The sequence below is a fragment of the Tribolium castaneum genome, chromosome 3 (assembly GCF_031307605.1).
Source record: "Tribolium castaneum strain GA2 chromosome 3, icTriCast1.1, whole genome shotgun sequence".
Classification (NCBI taxonomy): domain Eukaryota; kingdom Metazoa; phylum Arthropoda; class Insecta; order Coleoptera; family Tenebrionidae; genus Tribolium; species Tribolium castaneum.
Window position 1 is genome coordinate 20,370,114 of NC_087396.1, and position 25,264 is coordinate 20,395,377.

A 25,264-nucleotide genomic window follows, 5' to 3' on the forward strand; every position below is an offset into this window, starting at 1 on the left:
ATTTTGTCACGTCCGGCTATTGAAATCATGTAAATTGATTTCTAAATCGTACCAGAAAATTAATTAAATAAATCAATAGACAAGTTTTATAAGGGCGGCTTCATGGCATTAGGCCAAGTTTAGAAGCAAGCGGCGTAGTGTTTTTACGCCTTTCATGCCCACTTTCTAAAAAACACAAGCTTTAATTATACGGAGTTTTGTAAACTGAATAAGTGAAATCAATTGATCGTAATTTTACTCGTACGTAATATATCGATATTTCGATAGAGAGTTTTAAGTGAATAATGATCGTTTTATAATACAGGCTGATCAATTTTCAAGCAACGAACATTACATTTCATAGATAACGTGGATAGTAAGATACTTGGTTTATTACATTAAACATTGTGACCACACAGCAGTTTAACATTAAAAGTCAAACCTACAGTTTGAAATTATGTTTTACCTTTACGTTCATTTCTTTTTCTCTCAAAACAAAAGGTATTTTCTTTTTATTATAATGTGCTCTTACGTTTACAATTGTGGGCCTTTACGTACTTTCACCTTTTGCCGCATTATTTGCTTATTTCTGTCATTTTTTTGCTCCGCTTTACGTTTATACGTCTATGTGTTCTCTCAATATCTTATATTTGCTTACGTGTTGTTTCACTTACCTTTTCTACACTTTTTTTCATAGAAAAATTGTTACCCTGATCCGGGTTCGAACACCCGACCTCCCCCGTCGTAAGTGGCGCTTATACCACTGTGCCACCAGGCCCCAGGTACTGGCCGTGTTTTGCAGATATTTTAACCCAAACATTTTAAATAAATCAACATTACAAACTATACAATATTTAATTAATTGAAACCAAATCTTTTACTATTCACGTAATCTATGAAATGTAATGTTGGTTGCTTCAAAAAGTTTTTCAGGCTCATTATTACTCGTGGACCATTCTGTATAATAATAATAATAATAATAATAATAATAATAATAATAATAATACGTTTAATTTTTTTATTATACTTATTTAAACGTATTGACCAAGAAAGTGGTGATTAGGAAGAAGCATACATTTAAGAGGGTACTTTCAATGTGCCGAAAGTAATTAGAGTTAGTAATTATTTGGAGTTAACAGTTATTTTATTTTTCAATTTGAAAAAAGCGCTCGTAACAGGGTTGGCACTTGGCAGTTTGACTAGCGTCGCAACATTCCCTAGAAGTGACAATTACTCGACTTAACCTCCAAAAAACCGTCTTAAAAAATGTTCAAAAAAGGCATTGCGCAGCCAATTAAAGTGCTAAATTTTAAAATCCCGAAACCCCTTTTTTACGCGAGCACCGCGGCGGCCGCTCTGGGCCTAGCTTGTCTCATTAAGTAAGTCAGACACACCGGTTGCCTTCCCTTTGAAACATAGAAAATTGCAGAGAATGGACCGGGGGCCCCAAATTACAACCCTCCGTTTCGGCAGAGGGTAAAGTCGTGATTGTCACAGGGGCTAACACTGGCATTGGCAAAGAAACAGTGAGGGATCTCGCAAGACGCAAGGCTAAAGTGTACATGGCTTGTCGAGATTTGAAACGCTGTGAAGAAGTAATTTAAATTTGCTAAATTTGGTGTGGTTTTATTTGATTATTTTAGGCTAGGACTGAGATAGTTTTACAAACTAAAAATAAATATGTTTATTGTAGAAAATGTGATTTGGCATCTTTGCAGTCAGTTAGAGAGTTTGTGAAACAGTTTAAACATGAACAGCCACGTCTGGATATCTTGATTAACAATGGGGGCGTTATGCGGACGCCGAAGTCCAAAACTAAAGATGGGTTTGAGATGCAGTTGGGTGTGAATCATTTGGGGCATTTTTTGTTAACTAATTTATTATTGGACAGGTTGAAGGTATTTTTTTTGTAATAAAAACTACGTAATTTGACACTTTTGTTCAAGGAATCAGCTCCCAGTAGAATTGTTAATGTCTCAAGTGTTGCGCACAAAAGAGGCAAAATAAATAAAGACGACTTGAATAGCGATAAAAACTATGATCCTGCAGATGCTTACGCTCAAAGCAAATTAGCCAACATTTTATTCACTAAAGAATTAGCGAAAAAATTGGAGGGTAACAACGGAATTGGCTATGAAATTTATGTTGGCAACATTCCCTCATTATCGAATCAGTGTTTCCAACATAATCTCAAAGTCTTAGATCACTCTGACCAGAGATTTATTTGAAATTCTAATTTTTTAGGCACTGGCGTTACGGTGAATGCAGTCCATCCTGGAATAGTCAACACGGAGATTATCAGACACATGAGTTTTTTCAACAGCTGGTTGGCTGCTATTTTAATTAAGCCAATAGTTTGGCCGTTTATTAAAAGTCCCGATCAAGGGGCTTACACTATCGTCTATGTTGCATTAAGTTCAAAATTAAATAAAGTAACAGGAAAATATTTTAGGTGAATAAAAAAATCATCAGGGAAAATAAATAAAAAAATTGTTTTAGTAATTGTGAAGAAGCTGAAGTTAGTGAAGGTGCCAAGGACGAAGCGACCGCTTCATGGTTGTGGGCTGTGAGTGAAAAGTGGACCAGACTTAATATGGCTTAGAAACAATAAATAAATTTCATATTTTTATTGTGCATTTTTATTCAGTTTTTTCCCCTTCTCCCGTAATACTTTTCACAATTGTTTCGCCATCGATTTTAACAATTTCGCAAGTTTTCTTGTATAATTTTTCCGACAATTCGACGTCGTTTACAAGGTCTGAGGGTTTCTGTATCTCACAGTTGCTAAAAAAAATAACGTGAATTTGACCACGTTTTTATGTTGATTTTTACGACATGAAAAATTCAATTGTAACTACGTACCTGAAGTAACACCCTGACACGTTCTTAAGGAAGGGATCTATCGCAACATAAATAACAGTTTGAGAGCCTTGTTTCGGCGTTTTCATAAAGAGCCACATCCACGGCCACACCGAAAATTTGGTAACAAAGGAAGTTGTGACTCGTGAGTTACGCAAGTGTCGCGTTCCCCTCACAAGTCCCGGATTAACAGCATTGAAAGTTATATTCGTGTCTACAATTCCCTCTATCAAATAAAAATTTACAAAAACACGTATTTTTTACGCTTCAATAACGAAGCCATATGCTTGGTAAACATAGTCAAAGCGAGTTTGCTCTGGCTAAAAGCCTCAATCTCGACAAAACTCTTCTCAGAATTTAAATCATCCAAATCAATTTTTCCTCTCAAATGTGCCACCGCTGAAAGATTGATGACGCGGCCGTTGTCCGATTTGCTCAATAAATTCAGAAGGAGATGTGTTAGAAGAAATGGACCTGAAATTTTTTCCAGTTGCTTATCGTTGCTAAAAATTGTCTGTTACCGAAATAATTTGTGCTAATTGTCATTTCGTTGCCGTCCACTGTTTTTCGAAATGGGTGGAAAATGATCCCGGCATTGTTTATCAAAATATCTACTCGTTCGTACTCAAGATTAATTTGATTCGCAAATTCTCGAATGCTGACAAAGTCGTTCAAGTCTACCAGCTTTATGATGGCCTCCGCTTCGGGGCACTCCCGAAGGAGGTATTCCAGGGCCCTTTTGCCCCGTTCTGCGTTGCGGACAGCTAAAATTATTCTAGCCCCTGAAAAAAATATTACATTGTGATTAGTCGCGTTAATTTTTATGCGAAAAAAAAAACTGTACAACTAATGCCCATTCCAAAAATTATTAAAGTACCTTTTTTGGCGAGTTCTTTGGCTGTGGTCAGCCCAATTCCGCTGGACCCTCCCGTAATAATGACAATTTTCCCATCTATCCTACTCCTACTCGGACAATGAGCCCCTCCAATGTACGCCCTGCAATCAAGACTCCGCAAAAATCCAAAAAAAGCAATCAATACCTAATAGCCCCTATTACAAAAATGAAGAACGTGGCAATGTAGGGCCACCAACACGCCTTGGCCCCTTCCAAATGCTCGAAAAACTGGTCCATTCTCCTCGAAAACACTTCATCTGACAAACAGTAAACATAACAAACGGAAATTGTTGTTTTGTTTCAACACAATTTGATTGTTTTAAATTGGGCGGCGGAAATTGAATTTAGTGACTTTGGCGACTTGCCACTAGATGACGGAGTTGTCTGACATGGAATTTACAAAATGGCAGCTTTGCTAAATGTTACTCCAGGGTGGTGAAACCTAAATGCACCAAGCCAAGTATAGGCGCCAAATTCAAAATCGACTGTAGTTCGGCTTGCTATCGCAGATGTCGCACACACGTATAGTCAATTTTAGCGAAGCTACCTATAATATCGGCAGAAATTAACAGTGGACCTGTGACAGTTGCCATTGTGTAAATCGCCATTTTGTGCTTGGTTTGTTTGGTGTTCGCCCTCGGCTTTGTTTTATGTGAAATTAGTACTGTTTTGTGGTTTTTTTCGTGTGTGTGCTTTTTTGAACTTTTTTATTGTGGGAATATAAATAATTTGATGGATCAATCATTAGTTTATAGTTATCGTATCGTGTATATTGACTAGTGATAATAAATTTTTATTACAAGTTTATTGTCTTTATTTATTCTCATATTTTATTTTTCGTATTCTTTGTAAATATTCAGCAACAATAGTTGTCTAACATCAGAAAGTGTTATTAGCAACTATTGTTGTGAATATTGACAAACAATACGAAAAATGCAATCAAACTTTAAAAGAAAAGTAACTACGGGCAATTCAAATCGCCCGCCGATAACGCTTAGTACGCGCTGGCAACAATAGATGTGCTAGTGACACTTTCGCTCTATCCGGACAAGGACAGATGCGTTTCTGTAAAACCTGTTATTCTGTGATGTTACTCTAACAAAAATATGATTTGCATTCGTAAGTGCTTGTGAAAGGTTAGTTTAAAATTTATGTCGTGTATTTTAGTGGGTTTTAAATTTGTGACCGTCGTGGCGATTGCCGAGCTCGAGTCAGGGTGAGTCAAGTGAGCTGCTAGTCTATTTTTTCACCTACAGAGTGGGTCCTATTTACTCTACTGTTTTCCTAAATAAATTTTAATTGTTAGTTGCTAGGGGGGCAAAGTGTGAATGGGCCCAGAGACGTGCTAATTTAGAATACGTAACGCTGTACGTTGATGTAATTCGATCATTTCTGCACGGCCCTAATTTTTATGCAATCGGCGGGCACGCGTGTATAAATAGTTGCATAATTTGCATTTTTTCGAAATTGAAAAAAATTTGTAATACTTGTTTTGCAGTTTGGCCTTGACATTGAACTTGGTAAACCTTTTTAATATTTCAAGGTAGACAACACAGAACCTATATTGTCATAGGCCATGAATTTAATAGTGATCGATTATTGCATTTTTATGTTGGGCATAACTCATGCCGTTCTACGCAGAATTTTATTCTTTTTCCTTAACATAATTTGGGTGATGTAACGAAGCTATTTCTGTAATTAAGTATGAAAATGTAGATAAGCGGTTTTTCTTATTTACATCTGCTCGGTGCGAAGTAGGTACGTAACGACTGGCTTTGAGCAAATTTACTTTAGAATTTTAAATATTACATTTGATGCAACAAAAAGACGTTATCACTCATGTTTTAATTAAATAGAATGAGAATGGCTTTTAATGGACTTACGTAATTTCACACATTATAGGAAAAATCATGTGACATAATCTAGTCTTTATTTCACAAAGGAAAACATGTTTTTGTTTAGTTGTAACGAGCGTTTAGATAAAATGGTGCAGTTTTTCAGTGTAAAGCCCATTTCGGCAATATAAAAATTCCAAGGCTAACGAGACCTTCAAAGTGAGCTGTCAAAACTGTCCAAGACATTTATTTTTAACAACTATTTGCATTTGTAAATAATCTAAATCAATAATCCCGATAAGAACGTTTGCACATCTGCCTTTTCATCGAAACCATGACCGACTAGATCTTTGATGAGTTTAATTCTCTGTATTAAAAAGTTGTTTATACGTTTTTTAATTATTATTTTTATAGTGTAAAGAGCGATAATACGTCCTCTAAAAACTTCATTATAAAAATAAAAAATACAAACAATTTAATTGACATTAAAAATAACTGTAAAAAACATTAACGTCAATTTGATTCCAACCGGAAATAATGGGACAAATTATTGGTAAAAGTGCGTATTTTAACTCAAATTGGCTAGGTCAGGGTGGCGATATGTTGATGCGAAACTATATTTCTGAAAATTATTACCAATAAGATTGCAATGCAGATGTTATGCAAAATGCTAATGCGGCTGTGCTTTTTTCTCTATTTGTTATTCTAATGCAGTGATTATTGTTTTCATTTGCACAAATCAGTTCATTAAAAGAAGAAGAAAAAGAAATTGTTCTATTGCAAATTAGGTCAAAATTGGCGTTTTTTGGGCGAAGTTTTAGTCCATTTATTGAAAAAGTTGCTTGTGTAAGTCTTTGTTTAGTTATTATTAAATTAAATCCGTTATTTTTTATGGAATTATGAAATTTTGGACAAACAAACGAAGCCAAACAAATAGAATTAATTTTGGACTCGGCAAAAGCGTAAAAAATAACTTGTTTTAAATTATAGATAAGTAGGTACAAGATACTGGAGTTTATAATTCCAGGAAAGCTTTTAAACTTGTTTATACCCAACCAGGTAGGATGCTAAATCTATGTTTTTTAATTATGCTTGATTTTCCCGTGTTTTGCTCACTCGATTTTTCGTAATAAGCTTTCGCGTGTATTTATTAATAGATCGTAATCTATTCCTTGTTCTAGCCTTGAACGAAGTTGATATAACATGAAAGTTCAGGGGCGCTTTCATGATAAAACTGGTGCGTCTCTGAAATCAAAATTGGCACGTAACCGCCCTTTCTTTTAATTTTATCTCGATTGACCTAGAATTGCTCAGTCAGTTGTGTTATTACTTTTCTATTAGATAATGTTACAAGAGCATTCATCAGAGCTGTGTTCAATTAATTGAAAAATTGCAATTACGTGTTACTATCTTCGGTGATAAGATAGCAAATTTTTGCTTGACTAAACTGACGCATTGGAGTTTATGTTGGCAAGGTCGATGTCAAGAAGCATTTTTGTAAATTTTGCGAATTCACTAAACAATTCACGTAAGTGCTTACATTTTTACCAATAATAAATTCCAGAGTCATGCTGTAACAATTCGAAATCAACAAGAAAGTTGCACATTTATTCAGGAATGTGCCGCAAAAAAAGATTGTTTTTCTGGAAAATTTAGAAAGATTTCGAATAAATTTGGTTCCGTTATTGTCAATTTTTTGTACTAGCAACAATCAAGGATAATTTTGAAGTCCGAATCCAGCCGAAGTCGCGTTTTATTTCGTGAACGTTGCGAGCACGTGGTCATTCGTAGTTGCGGCTTGATTGTGGTTGGTTCTTCCAGTTTCCTCACAGCAAGTGGCTTCAGTTTTCGTGTTTGTGATTTGAGAACCGTGAAAAATACCCTGTGATAACTTAACGCCCTTGCAGCTCTTTCGATGATTAGGTTTTAACTCGGTTGGTTTAATGTGTTTAATTGCCAATAACTGGGTAATGGAGAGCTGGATGCAGGATGTGGTACGTTGTTGCATTGATTTTTCTTCGATCTTACACCAAAAGACGTGTAATTCAGTTGCTTTGAAGTTAATATCAGCCTCAGTGTTTATCTACTAGACAGATGTTGCTTTCAAACACTTATTGTTACCACGGGTGTCTTTATTTCTTGATTATATTGATAACTTCGAAATTGAATAACCACGTAATGTGTAATTTAATGAAGTTACGCAATAGGGAATGATCACAGGTTTTTACTTTACTGGGCGTAGATGAATTATACACATTGTTACATTAATTTGAGTGGAAATTAATTTACATAATTACAGATTGAGGCAAATTATCTACGATCACCTGGTATTTACCACAACCGTAAAAATTTGAATGGCATTTTAGATTGGTTTGCTGATTTTATAATAGGCAACAGTGTGGAGTCTAAACGTGAATTACAGGATTTTTCGAAAAAGTTGCCGTCATTTCCTGGGAAATTACGAGTGACGAAGTAATTTGTTTGTTTTATTGTTTCGGCTGATTGCGGGTAAATAACAAAAAATGGAATAAGCTCAACTTCAGAATCCTTAAAAAAACTAAATTATCACTACTCTAACTTAAGGATAAGTTTTAACAACATTTTTATTTCCGTATGTATTTGGGCTTGAAATTGAAATTGAAATTTTTTATAAATAAATTGTAAAACAATGAAAAAATTATTTACTAAACTTTAGTTGCTAGTATTATCCTCAAATCTTTTTTTTAATGTTTTACAAAGCTTGTTATATGTACAATCTGAGCTTACTAAAAGTGTTTTTCGTTAGTTATAAAATACTTTATATTTTTCTCTGTGCAAGAATTTTTTTCAAAACTTTGTATAACAAAAATTAATTATTGTAATTAAAAAATATTGCTATTCCTAAAATTATTACTTGAATTTTGTAAAGTTTTTTGGGGCTATCAAGAGTTTTTTGCATAAAACATTATTTAATCAGCGCTTGAAATAATATTTTTTGTGTAGCGTTTTAATATTAATTAATTATTTAATAATTAGGAGTGAGGAATTGTAAAAAATACTCTTATTTTGCAAAATTTCGTCAAAATTTCAATTTATATCGACATTGTTGTTTTTTGTCTTTGTGAAGTGATTTATCTTTTTTTTGAGCGACATTTCCTTAAATATACAGTATATAAGTCGAAAATTACCAATACTTTATTTTGACATTATTAGGGCTTTTTTGGTAGATTCTTATTGTTTTTGAGCGAGATTTGATAAAAATTGCTATAATTTTTACAGAAACTGCCTAAAATGTTTCATAAATTTGTAAACCTTATTTGTGTATGATTTCTTTTATAAAACAATTTTTTATGTTCACTTTTTAGAACAACAAAACAAATGGAAAAAAAGGTATTTTTTCCGGAGTGCTTTTTACGTCGCTAGCCAATGGCGAGTGTTTCACATTTTTCGACAAAAATGTTTTTTAGGGTTGAGTGGATTTTGAAAAAAAGAACAAAAAAATTTCTTCATTTTACGATTTTTTTTATGAAAAGCAAAAATTTACTTTCTTGAAAATATATTTTATAGATTGAAAAAGCCAGACATGTCTTGCAGTAATTCCCAAATTATTGGTTTCAAATGCGTATTTAAGCATTTTTATGCAAATTTCAATAAATCTGTGTTCATGTGGAGTTTTAAAAATAACGGAAAAGTGCGAGTTTTTGCCGAACTTGCCATTTATTGAAAGATCATTTCCCCTTCGCAACAGATGCAATTCCGGTTCTCCCGATCCAAGCTCGCAGTCAAAACCTATTATAAGCCAAACCTATTAAAAAAAATACCAGACTGCCGTTCAAAACTGATGTTGTCGACAGCCACAACAAATTACACGTGAGCCAACCTTGGAATTATTTATGTTGATTCGTCCCTGAGTTATTTGCAAAATTTCAGTGCCCCGAAAACTTTGCGAGACTTTGGTGAAACTCACTTAACTCCAATCGGTGACAAAATAATTAAAAATGCAACTGCAGTGATACGTAGATAAAATTAGGTAACTTATTAACCTAGGTTAGTTTCTTCGAGCATGTGATGCATCCGGTCTAATAATAGTCTAGGATCTGTAACGGTTCCGCTGATTTTTGCAAGGTCGCCTAATGGTCACTCAATTTTTTTTCGCAAATTTTTACTTTAAGAGTGACATCCGGCAGTGTTATATTTCACACGGCCAATTTATTTATGGTCCCTAAATGATATTAACGATGTCGTGAATGGACCACAGATTATAGCAGCGCGACTAATTAGGCGTTTTATGATTTCGTGTAAATCACAAATATCCGTCTGTAACAAAAACCAATTAATCCACCATGGTTCCCATCAATTGAGGCTTCGCTCTATTCATTAGATCTAAGCGCAGAAAAAGGAAACTGAGTTCCAAGGCTACCCGAACGAATCCGCCTCTTTTTAATCGCGTCGTTATTTTTTTCGAATTTTTGTCCAAAAATGCTGGCTTTGATTAATGGCAATAAGCTTGTTATTTTGGGCTCGACGGGAACGCGACGGACGTTAAAATGTACGGTTTGTTTATTAACACCGTGATGTAGGCGTGATGAATACCAGCTTCATTGTCAAGGCCATCACCGAGGACCCAGAGGTCCAAGTGCATGGCTGCGCCAGGATTTTCCATCGCGATGGCGGCACGTAGGTAAAGTCACGCACAACGAAACGTGAACTACAGACTGAAAAGGGAGAAAAATCGAATTAAAGTCGAGATAGACGCTCGCAAAACTGTCACAAAGTGAATTATTTCATGCGATTAGAAGAGCAAGGATATCGTCCATATCCGATCAGAAATAAATTTGTGTAACAATGCTTCATGAATGAGGTTGTGTAATAAGCTTCAATAAACGTTCAAAGCATTCATTTTTTTTAATTTTTGGACTGGGTGTCTGAATTTAAGTTAGCAATCCTGAGGAATTGTATTTTGTTCATTTATCAAGTTTTTTTCATTCATTGATGTTTAAATTTCTGATCAAATCGGTTTGTCTTTCTTAATTAAATTGAGAGCGACGTTTTATTAAAATACCTAAATACCAAGTGGAAAATTAGAAATACATACGTTATTTTGGCATTATTAGGTTTTTTTTGTTGGATTTTAATTGTTTTATTATTTATTTTCGTAAAAAGTGTCCAAATTAGAACAAAGTAGACGTGTGTACTTGAAGTAATTTTTACATTATTTTGCACTTTTTCGATGGGCTTATCTTGTGTTTAAGCGAGAAATTACCTGTGTTGCAAAATTTTGCGATAATATTATCACATTTGGTATTTTTTACAGAAACAGCTAAATTAAATGTTTCATAAATTTGAAGACTCGATTATTATGAGATCTCTCTTCTAAAATCAATTTTTTTCTTCATTTTCTATGAAAATTCAAAAACTACAAAGCTAAGTAAGGTATTTTTTCCACAATGCTTTCACTTTGAGGTAAAAAGGTTTTTGGAGGGTTTTTAGGGGAAAGAACAAAAAATGTCTTTCCTTATTTTCCGAGTTTCTTTTTGAGAGCGAGAACCAAAAATTTACTGATTTACTTCCATGAAAAAAGTCTGATTTTTTAGTCTTATGAAAGAGATTTTTTTTATGAAATTTTTAATCAAATTCGTTTTTTTCCATAAATTACATTTTTGAGCTACTTTTAATATACACAGTGGAATTATTACGAATACGTTATTTGACGTTATTGGGCTTTTTTTGTTAGGTTTTATTATTTTTGCGAGAACAACTTATTTATTTTCGTTAAAAGTGTCCAAATTAGATCAAAGCAATTTCTACCCTGAGCTAATTTTAACATTATTTTTCACTTTTCCATTGGGCTTATCTTGTTTTTAAGTGGGAAATTTACCAAAATTGCAAAATTTCGCAAAAATATGTCCAGACTATATGAAATTCAGGGCTTAATTAAATTTTAATTCGTTGTTTGTTAAACGCGAATGGACCAATAAAATTGGTTCAATTTGGTCACGTGATCAGTTAATCACGCTTTTAATTGGGGATTAAATTAATGACGCTTCTATAAACCGGTGTTTTTTTACAGAAACAGCTTAAAAATGTTTCATAAATTTGTAAACTCTAAAATTATTGTAAGATCTCTCTTATAAAAACAATTTTTTATGTTAATTTTTTGGATGATTCAAAAATGTTCAGCAAAATAAAATCTTCACTGTATGTTACTATGTACTCTGGAGAACCAAAATCTAAAAATAAAGCATGGAAAAACTTGAAAATCACTTTTGATGTTTTTCATTTTGGAAGAACGAGATAAAGCGACTAAGGGTTTAGAAAAAATATGTAAAAAAAATAAAATAGTCCTACTGGAAACTACCTCTTAAGAATCCTTGAGCAGTTTTAGCTGCGGTTATTGACGACAAATTACTTACAGTGTTATTCAAAAAGAAAACAATAAAATTAGATTTGTAAAAAAATATAGTTCAGCTACTTTTTATGGGCTGATTTTAAGGTTTTTTTTTGTAAGTCATAAAAAAATCATTGTGTAAACGCTGTTATAATAAATTTGCATATCATTAAAATGGAACTATTCTGCTGGGATACATAATTTATTTTATACAGCGTGCTCAAAAATTGGCGCACCAACTGAATGGTGTGTGGTAGAGAAGTGGTTACATATAAAGGTACAAATAGTAAAAAAATTCTTTGTATTAAAGTTATTGATAAATAACGGATTTTAGATAAATGATATGTGGCAACGTTGTCTAACAGTCATGATCTCAATAGAATTTGAGCGACAATAAAAATTAATTATTTTTGAAACCGTTTCCTAGGAAATAATTCCCAGTGTTGACACGTCTACACATTGTGATTTTTTGGATGAATTTTAATTTTTTTAAATTAAAAAAACTGCTAAAATCTGATAGTAAATTTTAAAATAATTATTCATCGTTTTGTTACGGAACGATTACCTGGTATGAAACATAAATACATAAAAAAATAATGAAAACTAAAGAAGTTAACACAATAAGTTTGTAGCTCCAGATTTTTTTACATATGACTTTAGGAATTTTTTCAACATTTTTCCCGTAATGTGCACTTGCTTCGCAATAACGTACCACTGAGTTGGTGCGCCAGTTTTTGAGCACCCTGTATTTGTTTCGCTGTTACTTTTGTTAGTTTGTACTATGATTTTTTTTGGGTTTGAAATTAAACTCGTAAAATATTAATTTGGCAACCAATCCAATTTTCATTCTTTTCCGACTTCAAATAATTAAATCTACGTCTTTGTCCTGTCTAAATTAGTCATTGTTGCCAACTCAATTTTAAAGTCAGGCGGCTTTGATCACAAATTTATTTATTATACCAACAGTTTGGCAGATTTTTGCCTTGTAGATTTTCTCAAAATGAAAATTGTCTTCAACATCTGTTTAACTAAAAATATCCAACATTCACGGTTGTTTAATAATCATTTTTAATAAAAAATTAATGAAAAATAAAAAAAAATTTCAAGAGGTCGGTATGTAGGCAAAAATACCCACCACAACTGCGCTCCTGTAGGTAAGCCATAGCAACAGCTTTGTATTTTAAAGTTTGTTTCAATTGTGTATTTTCAAGGCTGTTCGAACCGATCTATCCGAAACGATATTCCTTTATTTCAGATTGGTTTTGTTTTAACATTAATTTTAATTTATTCCATCACCGGACACGCGAAACGTTATCTAAAAATTAGACCTTTGTCAATCGATTAACATTCACGTAAATTCTAGTAACTAACCGAGCATTCATTATTTTTGCCTCAACTCATTCCATGTTGGTATAGTCCACTCGTAATTCATGTAATTACACTTCGTACTTCAATTTCAAACCCGCGTCACAGATGCGCAAATTGATTTTTTTCCGCCAAAAGACAACAATTTGCTTTAATACCGGTTACTGAATGCAAATTAATCCCAACGCGTGTTCCGACTGAAATATGATCATCTGGACATGACGTGCCACTGTTTGTAAATTTCATCAAGTACCAAAATCCTGGATCCATTTATGTATGAATAGACATCACCAGATGTGTTTTTTTCGATCCTAGATACGAAATTTATTATTGCGGTAGGTCGGACGCCATCACTGCGCATCAACAGCGAAATTAGAGCCGATTTTATTTTTAGTGAGGCCGAATTGTCTTCGATAAAGACCGAGTAATGGTCATGGTTGGCTCTAATAATCCTCCAAGGACACAGCGGAAAACCACCCAAACTAAAAATACGAACGTTTACGTTACAAAGTTCGCCCAATGCATTTTTTGATCGCGATTTGTTTGCTTTCGCATTTTGACCGATGAAAGTGCGGTTTATTGCAGCCTTGTTTGTTTTCTCATAACTTTGTGGGAAAAATTCAGCGCGAAATTACAAGGATTATGTCTTCCGTGGTGCATTTACTCCGGCCTTGATCTTGAACGTTCCGGTTGCCAGGGCGCAGTCTTTGCGGTCGTGGGTGCGCATTCCTTGACAAAATGCGAATTTTTGCATGTGGATGCGAGTGTGCAAATTACGTCAGTTGCATAAATTGTATGGACGTTTATGTAATGGCTTAATGATTTATAAAAATAAATGCATACGTAGAAGCGCGCGCGCGCTAAAGATAAGTCGGAATTTTGGATGCTGAGTTATTCCAGGAATTAGTGTTTATTTACAACAAAATCATTATTTCGGGTCACTCAAGAGGAAAAAACGACACAAATGAGAGAACGGCTATTTTATGCAAATTTGGGAACCGACATTATTTATTGTGGTTTTTATGAGTGTTTTGACACTTTTTTCAGGCAACGAAACGGATTGCGAATATTAATGACGAGCAATTATTTATTGCAAATTTTTTTTTACAAATTGTTCCACACAGTTATCGCGGTTCTATTTTTGATTAATTAGTTGGGATTATCGTTTGTAATTATTTCAAATAAACAGTGGACAAATATTTATAAAAGTGGAAGTTTCCACATTAGAAATTCAGTTGTTGGGTAATTAATTTTGTTTATCTATTTTTAGCTAATCTGTAGTAAGAATAGAACAGTTTTTGTAAAAAAAAGTATGCCACCAAACGTTTGATTAATTTGAAAACACATTAGCACGTCACCAATACTCAAAACTGGCAATAATGATTTATTTAAAAATATGAAATTATAAGCACAAACTTTTTTTCAGAAACATTCTGTATTTTTTCAATTGAGAATTTTGTTACTAAGGTTTTTAATTGTTTTGTGTTAAAGCAGATACTATTTATTTACTTTAAAGGACGTTAATTCGACAATCCAAAAAAGCGATAATTGGGAGAACCTCAGGCACTTTGATTTTGCGTTTAGAAAAGTAGAAAGGCTGAGAAATCTTATTAGAACCAATTATAACGTACGAATTTTGTGGGGAAGATGTCACCACATAATTGTACGTAAGTAGTAAAAAGCAGTGCTTCTTTTTTAGAAAAAAAAACAGCAAAACGATATGAACGATGAATTATTTAGTTTTAGGATTGAAAATGGGACTTTATAAAAACAGTAAATAGATTAACATTAGGTTAAGGTCAAGATGTAACAGAATGTGTATTTAATTTAGATAATCAAAACTATTTAAATATTTGGTAATAAAAAGTTATAAAAACTGATTTATCTAAAATAGTTATTTGTAAATTAATGCATTATTAGTAGTTTTTTTAATATTATACAGATAATGCCAACTTTATTTTACAACGTTTTCTAAAATGTTATAATTTTTGTATCACAATTACGGATCTGTATCATCCGTTATTTATTTTTGCAAAAGAAATTATAATTTATAATTACAGTAAAATAAAAAAAATCAGCAGGTAACCATTTATGAAGTTGTAGTACTTCTACTTGTATCTAAGGAATAAACAACATTATTAATACTTATAAGAAAAAGTTGTTTTTTACTTTCTCTGTTGAGACAAAGACTTAATTAAATGAATCATATTTAATCGAATAATCCGAAAAATCGGAATTTTTTTTTTTTGATTTTTTAAAATTTTATCTTACCAACCACACGACGTAAATTAATCTTATGTTTTATAATTCTTTTTTAATTAAAATATGGTATGATCTCTAGATGTGAAGGTTAACCAACCGCAGATTTAAATTCTGAGTAAACACAGTACCAATATAATAATTATAACATTTTTTATGACGTTCACTACTTTTTTTATACAGGGTGTTCTGTGGAAAATTCAGCAGACTTTAATTCAACTAACTGGCAGATTTTATCACATTCGACTAAATTGCTAGTTTAGATTTTTTGGCTTTTTATCAAATTTTGGCTGTTCACTGTCACCAACTTAAATTTTAAATCAAGGGTAAGTTACTTACAAAAAAAAATATTATTGGCTGAAAATTCACTGAAGGCTTATTTTTTTAAGAAAACCATAAAAAAATACTGGCTAGATAATTATGTACAAAGTTTATTATCAAAAAAAATCTAAATAAAAAACATGTGTTTTTGGCAGCATTGAATAGCCTGTATGTAGTATCTTCCTTGGTACACAAAAAAATATTTTAATTGTAAAATTTAAAAAAAATGTTTTTTATAAATGTTTTTTATGTTTTTCTTGTTCTGTGGCTGTTTAAACTAGTTTATCTGAATGAATTATTGCAGTTCGTAACATTTTCCCCAAAATTTTCCGCTTAAAATTGGTATGAACGAGTCTTATTGATAAACCCTTTTTTATTAATGTTTTATCATACTGTAGATAAACATAACTAAAATCCTTCGACTGAATATTTGAAGTTGTCGTAACGGCGTTGTCGATGTTTATAAATAGCAGCTTTATCTCGTGGTTTTTTATTGCTGCAATTTCCTTGACCGAGAAATATATCATCGTATGTAGTAGTTTTTATTTCGATTCATTTATTTAGTCAATTCTGCTGATTTAATAAGCAGCAGATGTCTCGTGTATCTTTCCACACACATTACACACGCTCATTTGTGGCTTTTGCGGTATTGACCTTTAAAAATCACGTTACAAATTTAATCAGAACTACACCGAATGGAAATGTTCTTATCTGGATCAGTTAAGCGAGCGAAAATTGAAAAACCAAATACTTCAATTCTAGACACAACAGTTTACTTTTGAAACTTCTTTCCGATGCAAAACAAACATTCAGTAGCGAGCGCATCGCCCAGACAGACATTTCGGCAATGTGCAAATTAAACAAGTCCCAGACTAATATCATTAAAAAACGTCGAATAACAGTTTTATTAGTGTAAAAAAATGCACACAACTCCATGTGCATCTTTGCCTTGCGACTGGTCAAGGAGTGGAACAAGTCAGCCTTGACTGAACCACTGGAGTTTTTTTTTACATACAAGTCGCCGGTTCAAGTGCAAGGCCACACTACTTGCACCTTGCTCCCAAATGCACCATCTGTCTTTTCGACTGGAATTATGAATTTTTTCCAACACGTAAAAAGGCGAATTATGGCGTAATAACAGGAGGCTTTGGCTCGGATTGTCCAACGGCCTTGAATTTCGTCTAGACAGCGTGGCCATAAAGAGGTGACCACAGAGTTTGGCGGTGATTGATTGCCCCACCTGGACTTTTTCAATCACCGGGCCAAAGCGGTGTCGGATCTGGCGAATCGAATCACGTTTTTTCGATGGACATTATAATCTAGATCTAAATCAAACTAATTTCCAAGTGGGTAAAAAATGACACGGTTGCCAACCACTGTGTGGGTCTGAGATGCAATAAACATGCCCCGAATTTTGCTCAACTGTTCTTGGTTTTTCGATTTGTTTTTGGTGGCAGTCAACAAAATGTTTATTCTACAAAATTGATAACTAAATAAATTTTAGTCACCTGACCCCATAATATGTTCAATCACATTATTCAATGTGACAACAGAAATTTTGCCAAACCTCGAAAAAAAGGGAAAAGTATCGAAGATTTAACTTAATATTATGACTCACGAACCTGATTCAGCAAAGTCTTTCGAAATTAGTGAGCTTTTTTTTGAAAAACATTCAAATTAACCGAAACAGACGAAAAAAATTAGATGACTTTCTGATTTTGTTTTTTTGGAATCATTAAAACTAAAAAAGAATTAAGACGAGCGAAACAAAAAAATTAAATAATATGAATAAGGAACATTTATTGAATAAAATTAAACAATAATGAACAGATGGGGAGGCGAAGTGTAAAAAGATAAAGTAATAAAAAAATAAAAATACAATTCTAAACAATTGAAATTTTATTTATTGAAAATAAATTTAGAAAGAACTAAAAAGAAAAACCATTGCTAGTCTCAAGAGACAGGAAATAAGGGAAAATTCGTTAAGATGAAAGATAAAATAAACAAGAATTGAACAGAAAAATTTTATAGACAATTTTTGAAAAATTGTAGACATAATTTAGCGATTTTCGTTAAAATCATAATTCATAGTGAAAAGCGATGCAGGTTGAACCTAACAGACACAATTTTGCGGCTTTGACGAAACTCAAAATGGAAATTAATCTGATCTGACAAAAAGGAACTAAATTTAGATTTAAATTTAACATTTTTTTTCTTTTTTTTTATCTTTTGATGACATCTTTTGAAATTTGTGTATTTCTGGGTAAAAGGCTTAATTTTTAGATTTTTTTGACAGGTCTCGAAATTATTAGCTTTTTAACGTAAACAAGCACAATTAGCAAGTTTGAGATCTCTTATGATTTTTCGACTTGTTTTGGCAAATCTCCCGAATATTGAGTTTGGGACTGAAAATATTTACAAAAACAGGCGATTTTTACCTTATTATACGATTTTTCCTTACCTTTTTTTTTCTTCCTCTTATTTATTTTATTTTATTTATTTATTTTTTTTTTTGAAAAATTTATAGAAATTGGTGAATTTCTCGATGAAAAATGCTACGATTTAATCGGAACAAAGGAATATAATCAAATCCAGATGTAACAAAATGCTATCCTGTTTTGGTGAAATCCTTAGAACACAACATAGTTCAGAGAAAATTTGAAAATTTCTAACTTGTTTTGGCACTGGTATAAGGTTATAGACTTTAATAGAACAGGGAGAGGAAATTAAATTCAAATTTACAGAGATTTATTTTTTGACTTTTGTCTCAGAATAATTTGTGATAATTACGAAAACTAGCGAACTAACGTTTTGCGGTTTTTTTTCTTTCTTTTTTTGTTCAAATTTGTGAATTCTTCGGTAAAATATGCTCCAAACTAACTGAAATAAAGGAAAATGACCAAATTGTCTGTCTTGCTTTCGTAAAATCCTTAGAAATTAACATATTTTGCAATTTTTCTAACTTATTTTGACAAAGTGTGTGTAAATTTATGAGTTTTTGGACTGTTACGTTGAGTTGTATGAAAAATTAATCCTCTTTAATCACGATTTAAACCCACAACAACGATTGTTACAAAAATTTTTATCGTTTCTATTTTTTTAATACTCAGTTTGAGTAGATCTGAATAGAGGAAGGAAATTAAATTTACGTTTGAATTTGCAATTTTTTGCTCTTTTTTTGTCTCGAAATTAACATGTTTCTCAATGAAAATGCACGCAACCTTTTTTATTAGTATTAGGAATTTATATCATCATCGGTAGAATGAAACACTACAATTTTAATTTAAGCTTAAGAAAATTAATAATTAATTAAAAATTATTAATTTTTTTGAAAATAAAATGAAATAAATGAATTATTCATAGTTTCACTATGTAATTATTGCTCTCAGCGGTAATATTCTATAATTAATAACTGATAATTTTCTATACGAAGCATTCAGTTAAATTCCCAATCAAGGGCTGAGAGTTTGAAGTTATGTATGATTGTAAACTGAACATACTTGTACATACTTGCAAATCTGAGGTCTTAATTTAACTTAATCTCAAATCTGTGCCTCAGAATAAAACCGTAGTAATTCCAAACTTCTTGAAAATTAAGTGTCCACCCATTTATGTATAATTTTTTCCCAGCTATCTGGTGCAGATAGTATTAAATCATATCTTCGATAGTTACGAAGATATGCATTTTTAAATGATATTAACTCTCATCCGAAAAAAATTCCTTGTTTCAAATAGTTGGTACGTGATTATGATAAAACTATTGGCAACACTGAATTATTGGCCGTCTTCTCTATTCTCTCTTTACGAATTTAAAAGTCAAAGTTGGCAGCGAAGATTTCAAAGTTGAGCTGAATTTTTGGGATATAATTTTTTTTCAAATGGAGTTGGGTGTAATCTTCCACTTGCTTGTTCCAGGTGTCAATGATGACAGATCCGGGAGTCGGGGGCGACGTCTCGCCGGGGGTGCCCCAGATAAAAAAGGAGTTGGATGGTTTTCAAGAGTGTTCACCATCCAACAGTGACATGTACTCCCCGACAACCACTGTTATGCACGACACTGGAGTAGGTTTTGCTCGCCGAAATTTCGAAAAATTTCTCAGCTGAGACTTTCAACTTGCAGATCGACTTTCAAGAAACAAATCATTACGACAGTAGCATACGATCTCCAGGAAGTCCAGAACGACAGTATTGCTCGTCAACGACACAACCTCACACTGACTCAGGGATGGGACACATGGAGGTAAGCGATCAACCCACTCGTTCAACGAAAATCGAATCTTTCCACTATGACCAACACGTTTCTTGATGTAATTTACAAAACACCTGAATGTTTATTAATGCAAATGCGAGCGTAAACACCGAGGGGAGACCCAGTATAAACAACTTTCCGAAATTTATGACTAAATTCGTATAATTAAATTATTTGTAATGTAACCACTCCATAGCTTTGCTTTTAATAAAATTCCAACTCGAAGCTTGACGTTTGGAAATTTAGATTTTGGTTCGTTTCCAGTTCAAACTGCGTAACAGATAGCTTCAGGTTTTCTAAAACTATTCATCACAAACAAGTTTAATGCACTGCCACGTAAACAAAACATCATGCTAAATAGTAGTTTTTACACATGGAAGATTTTTTCGTATTATTACCAAAATTCTTTGTTTGTTTGAGATTGCATTTGAATGATTAAACTATGACCTTATGCACTCATAGCCAATTAACATAATCTTTGTGTGTCACAAGATATTGCACTCAGATTGGGAAAAATGTTAGGACACGAATTAAAACACCGAGATAATGAGATTTTTTTGCCATAATATTGTGTCACTAACTTTATCTATCTATTATCCGTTATTGAAAGCAAACTGTTCTTTCAATATTCTTTACTCGCCACGTTTTTAAGTGGCGCCCAACGTGGGGCAAAGGGAAACTCCATGTTAAATTGGCGCACAACGTGGGGCAGACGACAACGAAAAACATTCATGTTTTAATTATTGTAAAATAATCTTTAGAATGTAAATACTAAATATAGTACGGGCATTTTTCGTCAAAAATATGAATAAAAAGAATGTAATTGTGTGTAAAAATATTTTCATGTAGGCATTCGAAGAATGGATTGTATGAAAATAAAAATTAATATTTATCGTAATTATTGTTTTCTGTTTTATTAATGGCAATAAATAACAATACATATTTTCGTTTTGTTTAAACATTTTCAACACGCTAGTTGCGTGTCGGCTTTACCACGAAAATTATTTCTCCAATTGTTGGTCGGTTTTTGAGCCGTTTAAATTTTGTATTGGAACATAATGACAAATGTGGTCTAGACTACATAATAGCATGCATGTATTCAGTATGTAGATGTCGAGTAGAATAAATTGAATAAGATACATTTTTTATACTTCTAGTAGGTGGTTAAGTTCGATTTTCATTGGCCGGAAATGGTGCAGTAAATTTTTCGTCGATTTCAGGATGAAATGAAAGAAGAGGATTCTCCTCGAAGATTATGTCTCGTTTGCGGTGATGTTGCCTCAGGTTTTCACTACGGTGTTGCTTCGTGCGAAGCGTGCAAAGCTTTTTTTAAGCGGACAATACAAGGTTTTTTGAGCAGTTTTTGAAAAAAATTCGATTACTATTTTTGGGAATTTATTAGGTAATATAGAATATACGTGTCCAGCATCTGGAGAATGTGAAATAAACAAAAGACGGAGAAAAGCATGCCAGGCGTGCAGGTTTCGAAAGTGTTTAAGATCTGGGATGCTGAAGGAAGGGGTGCGGTTGGACAGGGTTAGGGGTGGTAGGCAGAAATATAGAAGAAATCCAGATAGTCCATATCAAGTGCAGGTCGTTTCGGCACAGAGGCCGATGCTCCAACTAGAAGGTAAGAAGAAACTTGGTTAAGTTAAAATATTTTTCTAGCGTCATTTCCCTTCCTGATAATTATCTTTACTCAATGAGTTGCGGATTCAAGGCGAAGGACGAAGATATGATTAAAAAAGTCGCAATTTTTAAAACATTGTTTGAATTTTTCTATTTTTTTTTAATAATAAATTCAAGTGCCACTAAGAAGCTAAACATTGTATTAAAATTTTACGTGGTGTTAAAATAATACGGCGTTAAATGGTGACTTTTATGTGAAAACCTGTTGTTCAGGATTTTTTATTGAAAAAATGTAATCACTTGTGTACGTAAGTTCTACGATTAATTCTTTTGGATAGTCATTCAGTGAACTGACGTAATTGCAGAAACTCATTACGAACTAAGTTTTTTTAAAGCACAATTAAGGAAATTTTTTTTATTTTTATTTTTAAATGGGTAGGTAAATAATATGAAGATATTTTTTTTATTTAACATTTTTTATTAGTTGTTGCCGAATGTTATAAGGTTTGCATTCGTTAGGAATATATTAATTGTTAAAACGAAAATCCAAATAAATTGTTCTTGAATGTAATTTTAGCTCATAATTGTAATAATTTAACCCAAATTTTTTAACTTTTGTGAATTAATCGCATTTTGCTTTGTTAATATGAAGAATGATGAAAAAAAATATGTTTTTTTGTTTTTTGCAAAATATACAATGTGTTCAAAAATGGTTGTTCATCAAGTCACCTATGAAATTTGAACGTAATGTGCCGCTTAATTTAAATTATGAATGCTGTCAAAGTGACAGATCCGTCAAAATAATGCAAAAAGGCTTCGAATCTAAAAACAAAAGAATACAAAAGAAGCGGCACATTGACTATTCCATAGTCGACTTGATGAACCACCATTTTTGAACACATTGTACAAGGAAAAAGTTTAAAAGTTTGTTGGTTAAACTGGCCCTATATAAATCTTTTGTTGAGCAATTTTTAGATAAAATTATGCTACATATTTCGTAAATTACAGCAGAAAAAACTCATGGATACTTTTTTCTTGTCTTTGGAACATATTTTATACATTTTCTACTATTTGTCTTAGTAACAATGTGGCTTTAAAGTTGCAATAATTGTTGTTGAAACCTTTTCATTTACCTAAAATTAGTAATAATAAAATTGCTGATAGATATAGGTAACTGTAGCTTCTAATTTTGATAATATTTTAATGCAAAATTTAATAGCAGATTTACTAACTTACAAAGTGTACAATCTCTGACTTTATTAATATTCCAGGAAACAAATAATTTAAATATTTGGTTGAATTAACGTTAATTTAAAAGTAAAGAAATGTTTTTTGCACAAATTATTTACAAAGTTTATTTTAATATGGTGGAGATTGTACAGTTTGCTTAGAATTAAAGTGAAACTAAATGAAAACCATTGTTATTATTATAACTCATTTCAGTAAATACAGATCCCTTAAACTGTTTTACTTAAATTATAAGAAAGAAAAAAATTTTCAAACAACAAAAAAAAAATTTTTTTAGAATATAAAGTCAAACTGTCAGAACTGGTCTGAAATTGACTTTTTTAACAAAACAATTTTATATTTAAATTCTGCGCCCAAAATTATTATTATTATTAATTTGACATTTTGAAAGAAGAACTGGACGATTTTTTTAAAAGTTTTTAATAAATTTTATTTTCGAAATCTCCTTCTTAACCTCTACACCCAGACCTTGACCTGATTTCTCCCTTATTTTATTTGGAATCAGTCCATAATTTAGGCCAAAACTCAACAACAAATCAAATAAAAATCGGGTCCAAACGTGATTTAAAAGTCACATAACCGTTTTAGCTTTGCTAAAACGACCCGATCCCTTGAAAACAGCTAATTTTTTATTCTTCCCATAATCAGATATAAAAATGCTGGACGCGTTGGCAATTTGCGAACCCGACTGTCTCGAAATCAACAAAGCCCTCGAAAACTCCAAACACCGGACTCTTTCCATACTCAGCGATCTGTACGACCGCGAATTGGTGGGGATTATCGGCTGGGCCAAACAAATCCCGGGATTCACCGACCTGTCCCTCAACGACCAAATGCGACTTTTACAGAGCACGTGGGCGGAAATACTTACACTCACGCTAGCGTACAGGAGCGTGCCTCTGATTCAGCTCGCCCGACTCAAGTTCGCCAACGACTTCACCCTCGATGAGAAGCAGTCACGGGACTGTGGCGCCATCGAATTATATCAAACGGTAACAAATTTGGCAACACTTACATTATTAGAGATAAAAAAACTGAGTTTTGTTAGAATTGAAACAATGTGCGTGGTTTCAGTGTTGCCATGTGGTCGAAAGGTTAGATAATTTATCGATTCTGAAGGAAGAATACTACCTCTTGAAAGCGCTCGTTCTTGCGAACTCCGACGTGCGATTGGATGAATCTCACTCGTTGAAAAAATTTAGGGACTCGATTTTGTCGGCGCTTTCGGACACCGTGGGCATCCTCAGGTATTTAATTAAAAAATTAAAAAAGTACAGAAAATAAAAAAATGTCAGGCCAACAGGTGTGCTACACCAAATCCAGCAACTGCTCCTCTGCATGCCCGCCTTGCGGCAAGCGGACCAAGTCGTCCGGCGCTTTTGGTCCGACGTTCACCAGCAAGAGTTAGTACCAATGAATAAGCTTTTCTTGGAAATGTTAGAAGCGTACTGTCGGTAGCCTCGTCGTCATTCACTCAACTGCCATCAAGTTTGCTTTCGCAAATGTTTGTCATCCGTCATCTAGGTTTAAGCGTAATTTTAGGCCCAGTGATAGAAGAGATAGTAGATTCCTTTTATTTAGCTACGGTTAGTTGTATATATACTTCATTTTTCGCTTTAATTCGGTGCATAAATTTTTTGTTTATGCATTTTTTTCGACTTTTACCTCATAAATATATTTTATTTATACTGTATATTGGTTCAGTTATAGAAATTAATAGATCCTTCGAATGCTTAATTTCATAGAGTAACTAAATTGATCAATGTGATTAGCGAATTCATTTTTAACATGCCAGTAATTGCACAACTTTAATGTACTTATAAGTTTGGCACCACGATTTTTGTTACAGAAATTGCATCAACAGCCATCTCAAGTGTAACAATTAAGTTAAAATGTCAATAAAGACTTGGAGCGGGTGCAGAATTCACCGCTAAATTCACGGCAAGGGTGGCGAAAAACAAGTTTCTAATTACATTACCTTTATTTTTATTGTCTCTTCAGTGTTTTTTTTGTTTCGTCTTTGATTAATTTTAATAAAGATAATGGAATTAAGTACAAGTTTCGCGTCTCGCTTTCAATGAATTTAATGGTCAGTTTTGTAACTGTAACAGACTTGTTGTTTATTTACTATATTTTTGATGTGACTTTATAGCAATAAATAGACAATTAACAAATAGTAATAATCATTACACGTTTATTCCTTGCAAATCAAGACCAATGTTTACACCAGTGGAAGGCATGTAAACACGAATCAAGGA

At 32.8% G+C, this 25,264-nt stretch overlaps 3 protein-coding genes, 1 long non-coding RNA gene and 1 other non-coding gene across 7 annotated transcripts; 4 read left to right on the forward strand and 1 right to left on the reverse strand.

The window, feature by feature from the left end:
• The first annotated feature begins 1,160 nt into the window (after positions 1-1,160).
• Positions 1,161-2,608, forward strand: LOC655140 (retinol dehydrogenase 12). Its single transcript, XM_015981486.2, has 6 exons — positions 1,161-1,358; positions 1,409-1,574; positions 1,623-1,877; positions 1,926-2,094; positions 2,224-2,431; positions 2,479-2,608. Exons 1-6 carry the CDS (start codon positions 1,246-1,248, stop codon positions 2,579-2,581), a joined length of 1,014 nt encoding a protein of 337 aa, XP_015836972.1. The 5' UTR covers positions 1,161-1,245; the 3' UTR covers positions 2,582-2,608.
• On the reverse strand, positions 2,592-4,085 carry LOC655069 (retinol dehydrogenase 12). The gene is made up of 6 exons (XM_961562.4): positions 3,879-4,085; positions 3,716-3,834; positions 3,360-3,620; positions 3,103-3,312; positions 2,842-3,052; positions 2,592-2,763 (listed from the first exon to the last, which is right to left on the reverse strand). The coding sequence occupies exons 1-6, from the start codon at positions 3,968-3,970 to the stop codon at positions 2,619-2,621; spliced, it is 1,038 nt and encodes a 345-aa protein (XP_966655.1). The 5' UTR covers positions 3,971-4,085; the 3' UTR covers positions 2,592-2,618.
• A 20-nt stretch (positions 4,086-4,105) lies between these two features.
• Positions 4,106-25,180, forward strand: ERR (estrogen-related receptor). 3 transcript variants are annotated; one of them, XM_015981282.2, is made up of 10 exons: positions 4,106-4,152; positions 4,821-4,852; positions 4,901-4,949; positions 19,796-19,942; positions 20,001-20,120; positions 21,350-21,476; positions 21,532-21,759; positions 23,655-23,998; positions 24,081-24,253; positions 24,302-25,180. In XM_015981282.2, the coding sequence occupies exons 4-10, from the start codon at positions 19,802-19,804 to the stop codon at positions 24,462-24,464; spliced, it is 1,296 nt and encodes a 431-aa protein (XP_015836768.1). In that variant the 5' UTR covers positions 4,106-4,152; positions 4,821-4,852; positions 4,901-4,949; positions 19,796-19,801; the 3' UTR covers positions 24,465-25,180. The 3 variants fall into 3 exon arrangements, with proteins under 3 accessions (XP_015836768.1, NP_001135406.1, XP_015836766.1); NM_001141934.1 differs by having other exon boundaries at positions 4,134-4,154; positions 4,823-4,949; positions 24,310-25,169; XM_015981280.2 differs by lacking the exons at positions 4,106-4,152; positions 4,821-4,852; positions 4,901-4,949 and adding an exon at positions 7,329-7,562.
• Positions 7,569-14,994, forward strand: LOC135265734 (uncharacterized). The gene is made up of 2 exons (XR_010333546.1): positions 7,569-9,577; positions 10,128-14,994. It is a non-coding gene; the product is annotated as an uncharacterized LOC135265734 (long non-coding RNA).
• Positions 22,236-22,358, forward strand: Mir3873 (microRNA mir-3873). The gene has a single exon (NR_038727.1). It is a non-coding gene; the product is annotated as a microRNA mir-3873 (primary transcript).
• Positions 25,181-25,264: the final 84 nt, after the last annotated feature.

What these genes read in the sequence shown, in the direction of transcription:
- LOC655140 (XM_015981486.2), top strand. Translation starts at nt 1,246, where the DNA reads ATGTTCAAAAAAGGCATTGCGCAGCCAATTAAAGTGCTAAATTTTAAA. An exon ending in GGCCTAGCTTGTCTCATTAA is followed by an intron (nt 1,359 to 1,408) that starts GTAAGTCAGACA and finishes AGAAAATTGCAG; the next exon opens with AGAATGGACCGGGGGCCCCA. An exon ending in ATTTGAAACGCTGTGAAGAA is followed by an intron (nt 1,575 to 1,622) that starts GTAATTTAAATT and finishes TGATTATTTTAG; the next exon opens with GCTAGGACTGAGATAGTTTT.
- LOC655069 (XM_961562.4), bottom strand. Translation starts at nt 3,970, where the DNA reads ATGGACCAGTTTTTCGAGCATTTGGAAGGGGCCAAGGCGTGTTGGTGG. An exon ending in TATGGCTTCGTTATTGAAGC is followed by an intron (nt 3,053 to 3,102) that starts GTAAAAAATACG and finishes AGGGAATTGTAG; the next exon opens with ACACGAATATAACTTTCAAT. An exon ending in GTGTCAGGGTGTTACTTCAG is followed by an intron (nt 2,764 to 2,841) that starts GTACGTAGTTAC and finishes TATTTTTTTTAG; the next exon opens with CAACTGTGAGATACAGAAAC.
- ERR (XM_015981280.2), top strand. Translation starts at nt 7,512, where the DNA reads ATGTGTTTAATTGCCAATAACTGGGTAATGGAGAGCTGGATGCAGGAT. An exon ending in CTGTTATGCACGACACTGGA is followed by an intron (nt 19,943 to 20,000) that starts GTAGGTTTTGCT and finishes TTCAACTTGCAG; the next exon opens with ATCGACTTTCAAGAAACAAA. An exon ending in TTTTAAGCGGACAATACAAG is followed by an intron (nt 21,477 to 21,531) that starts GTTTTTTGAGCA and finishes GGAATTTATTAG; the next exon opens with GTAATATAGAATATACGTGT.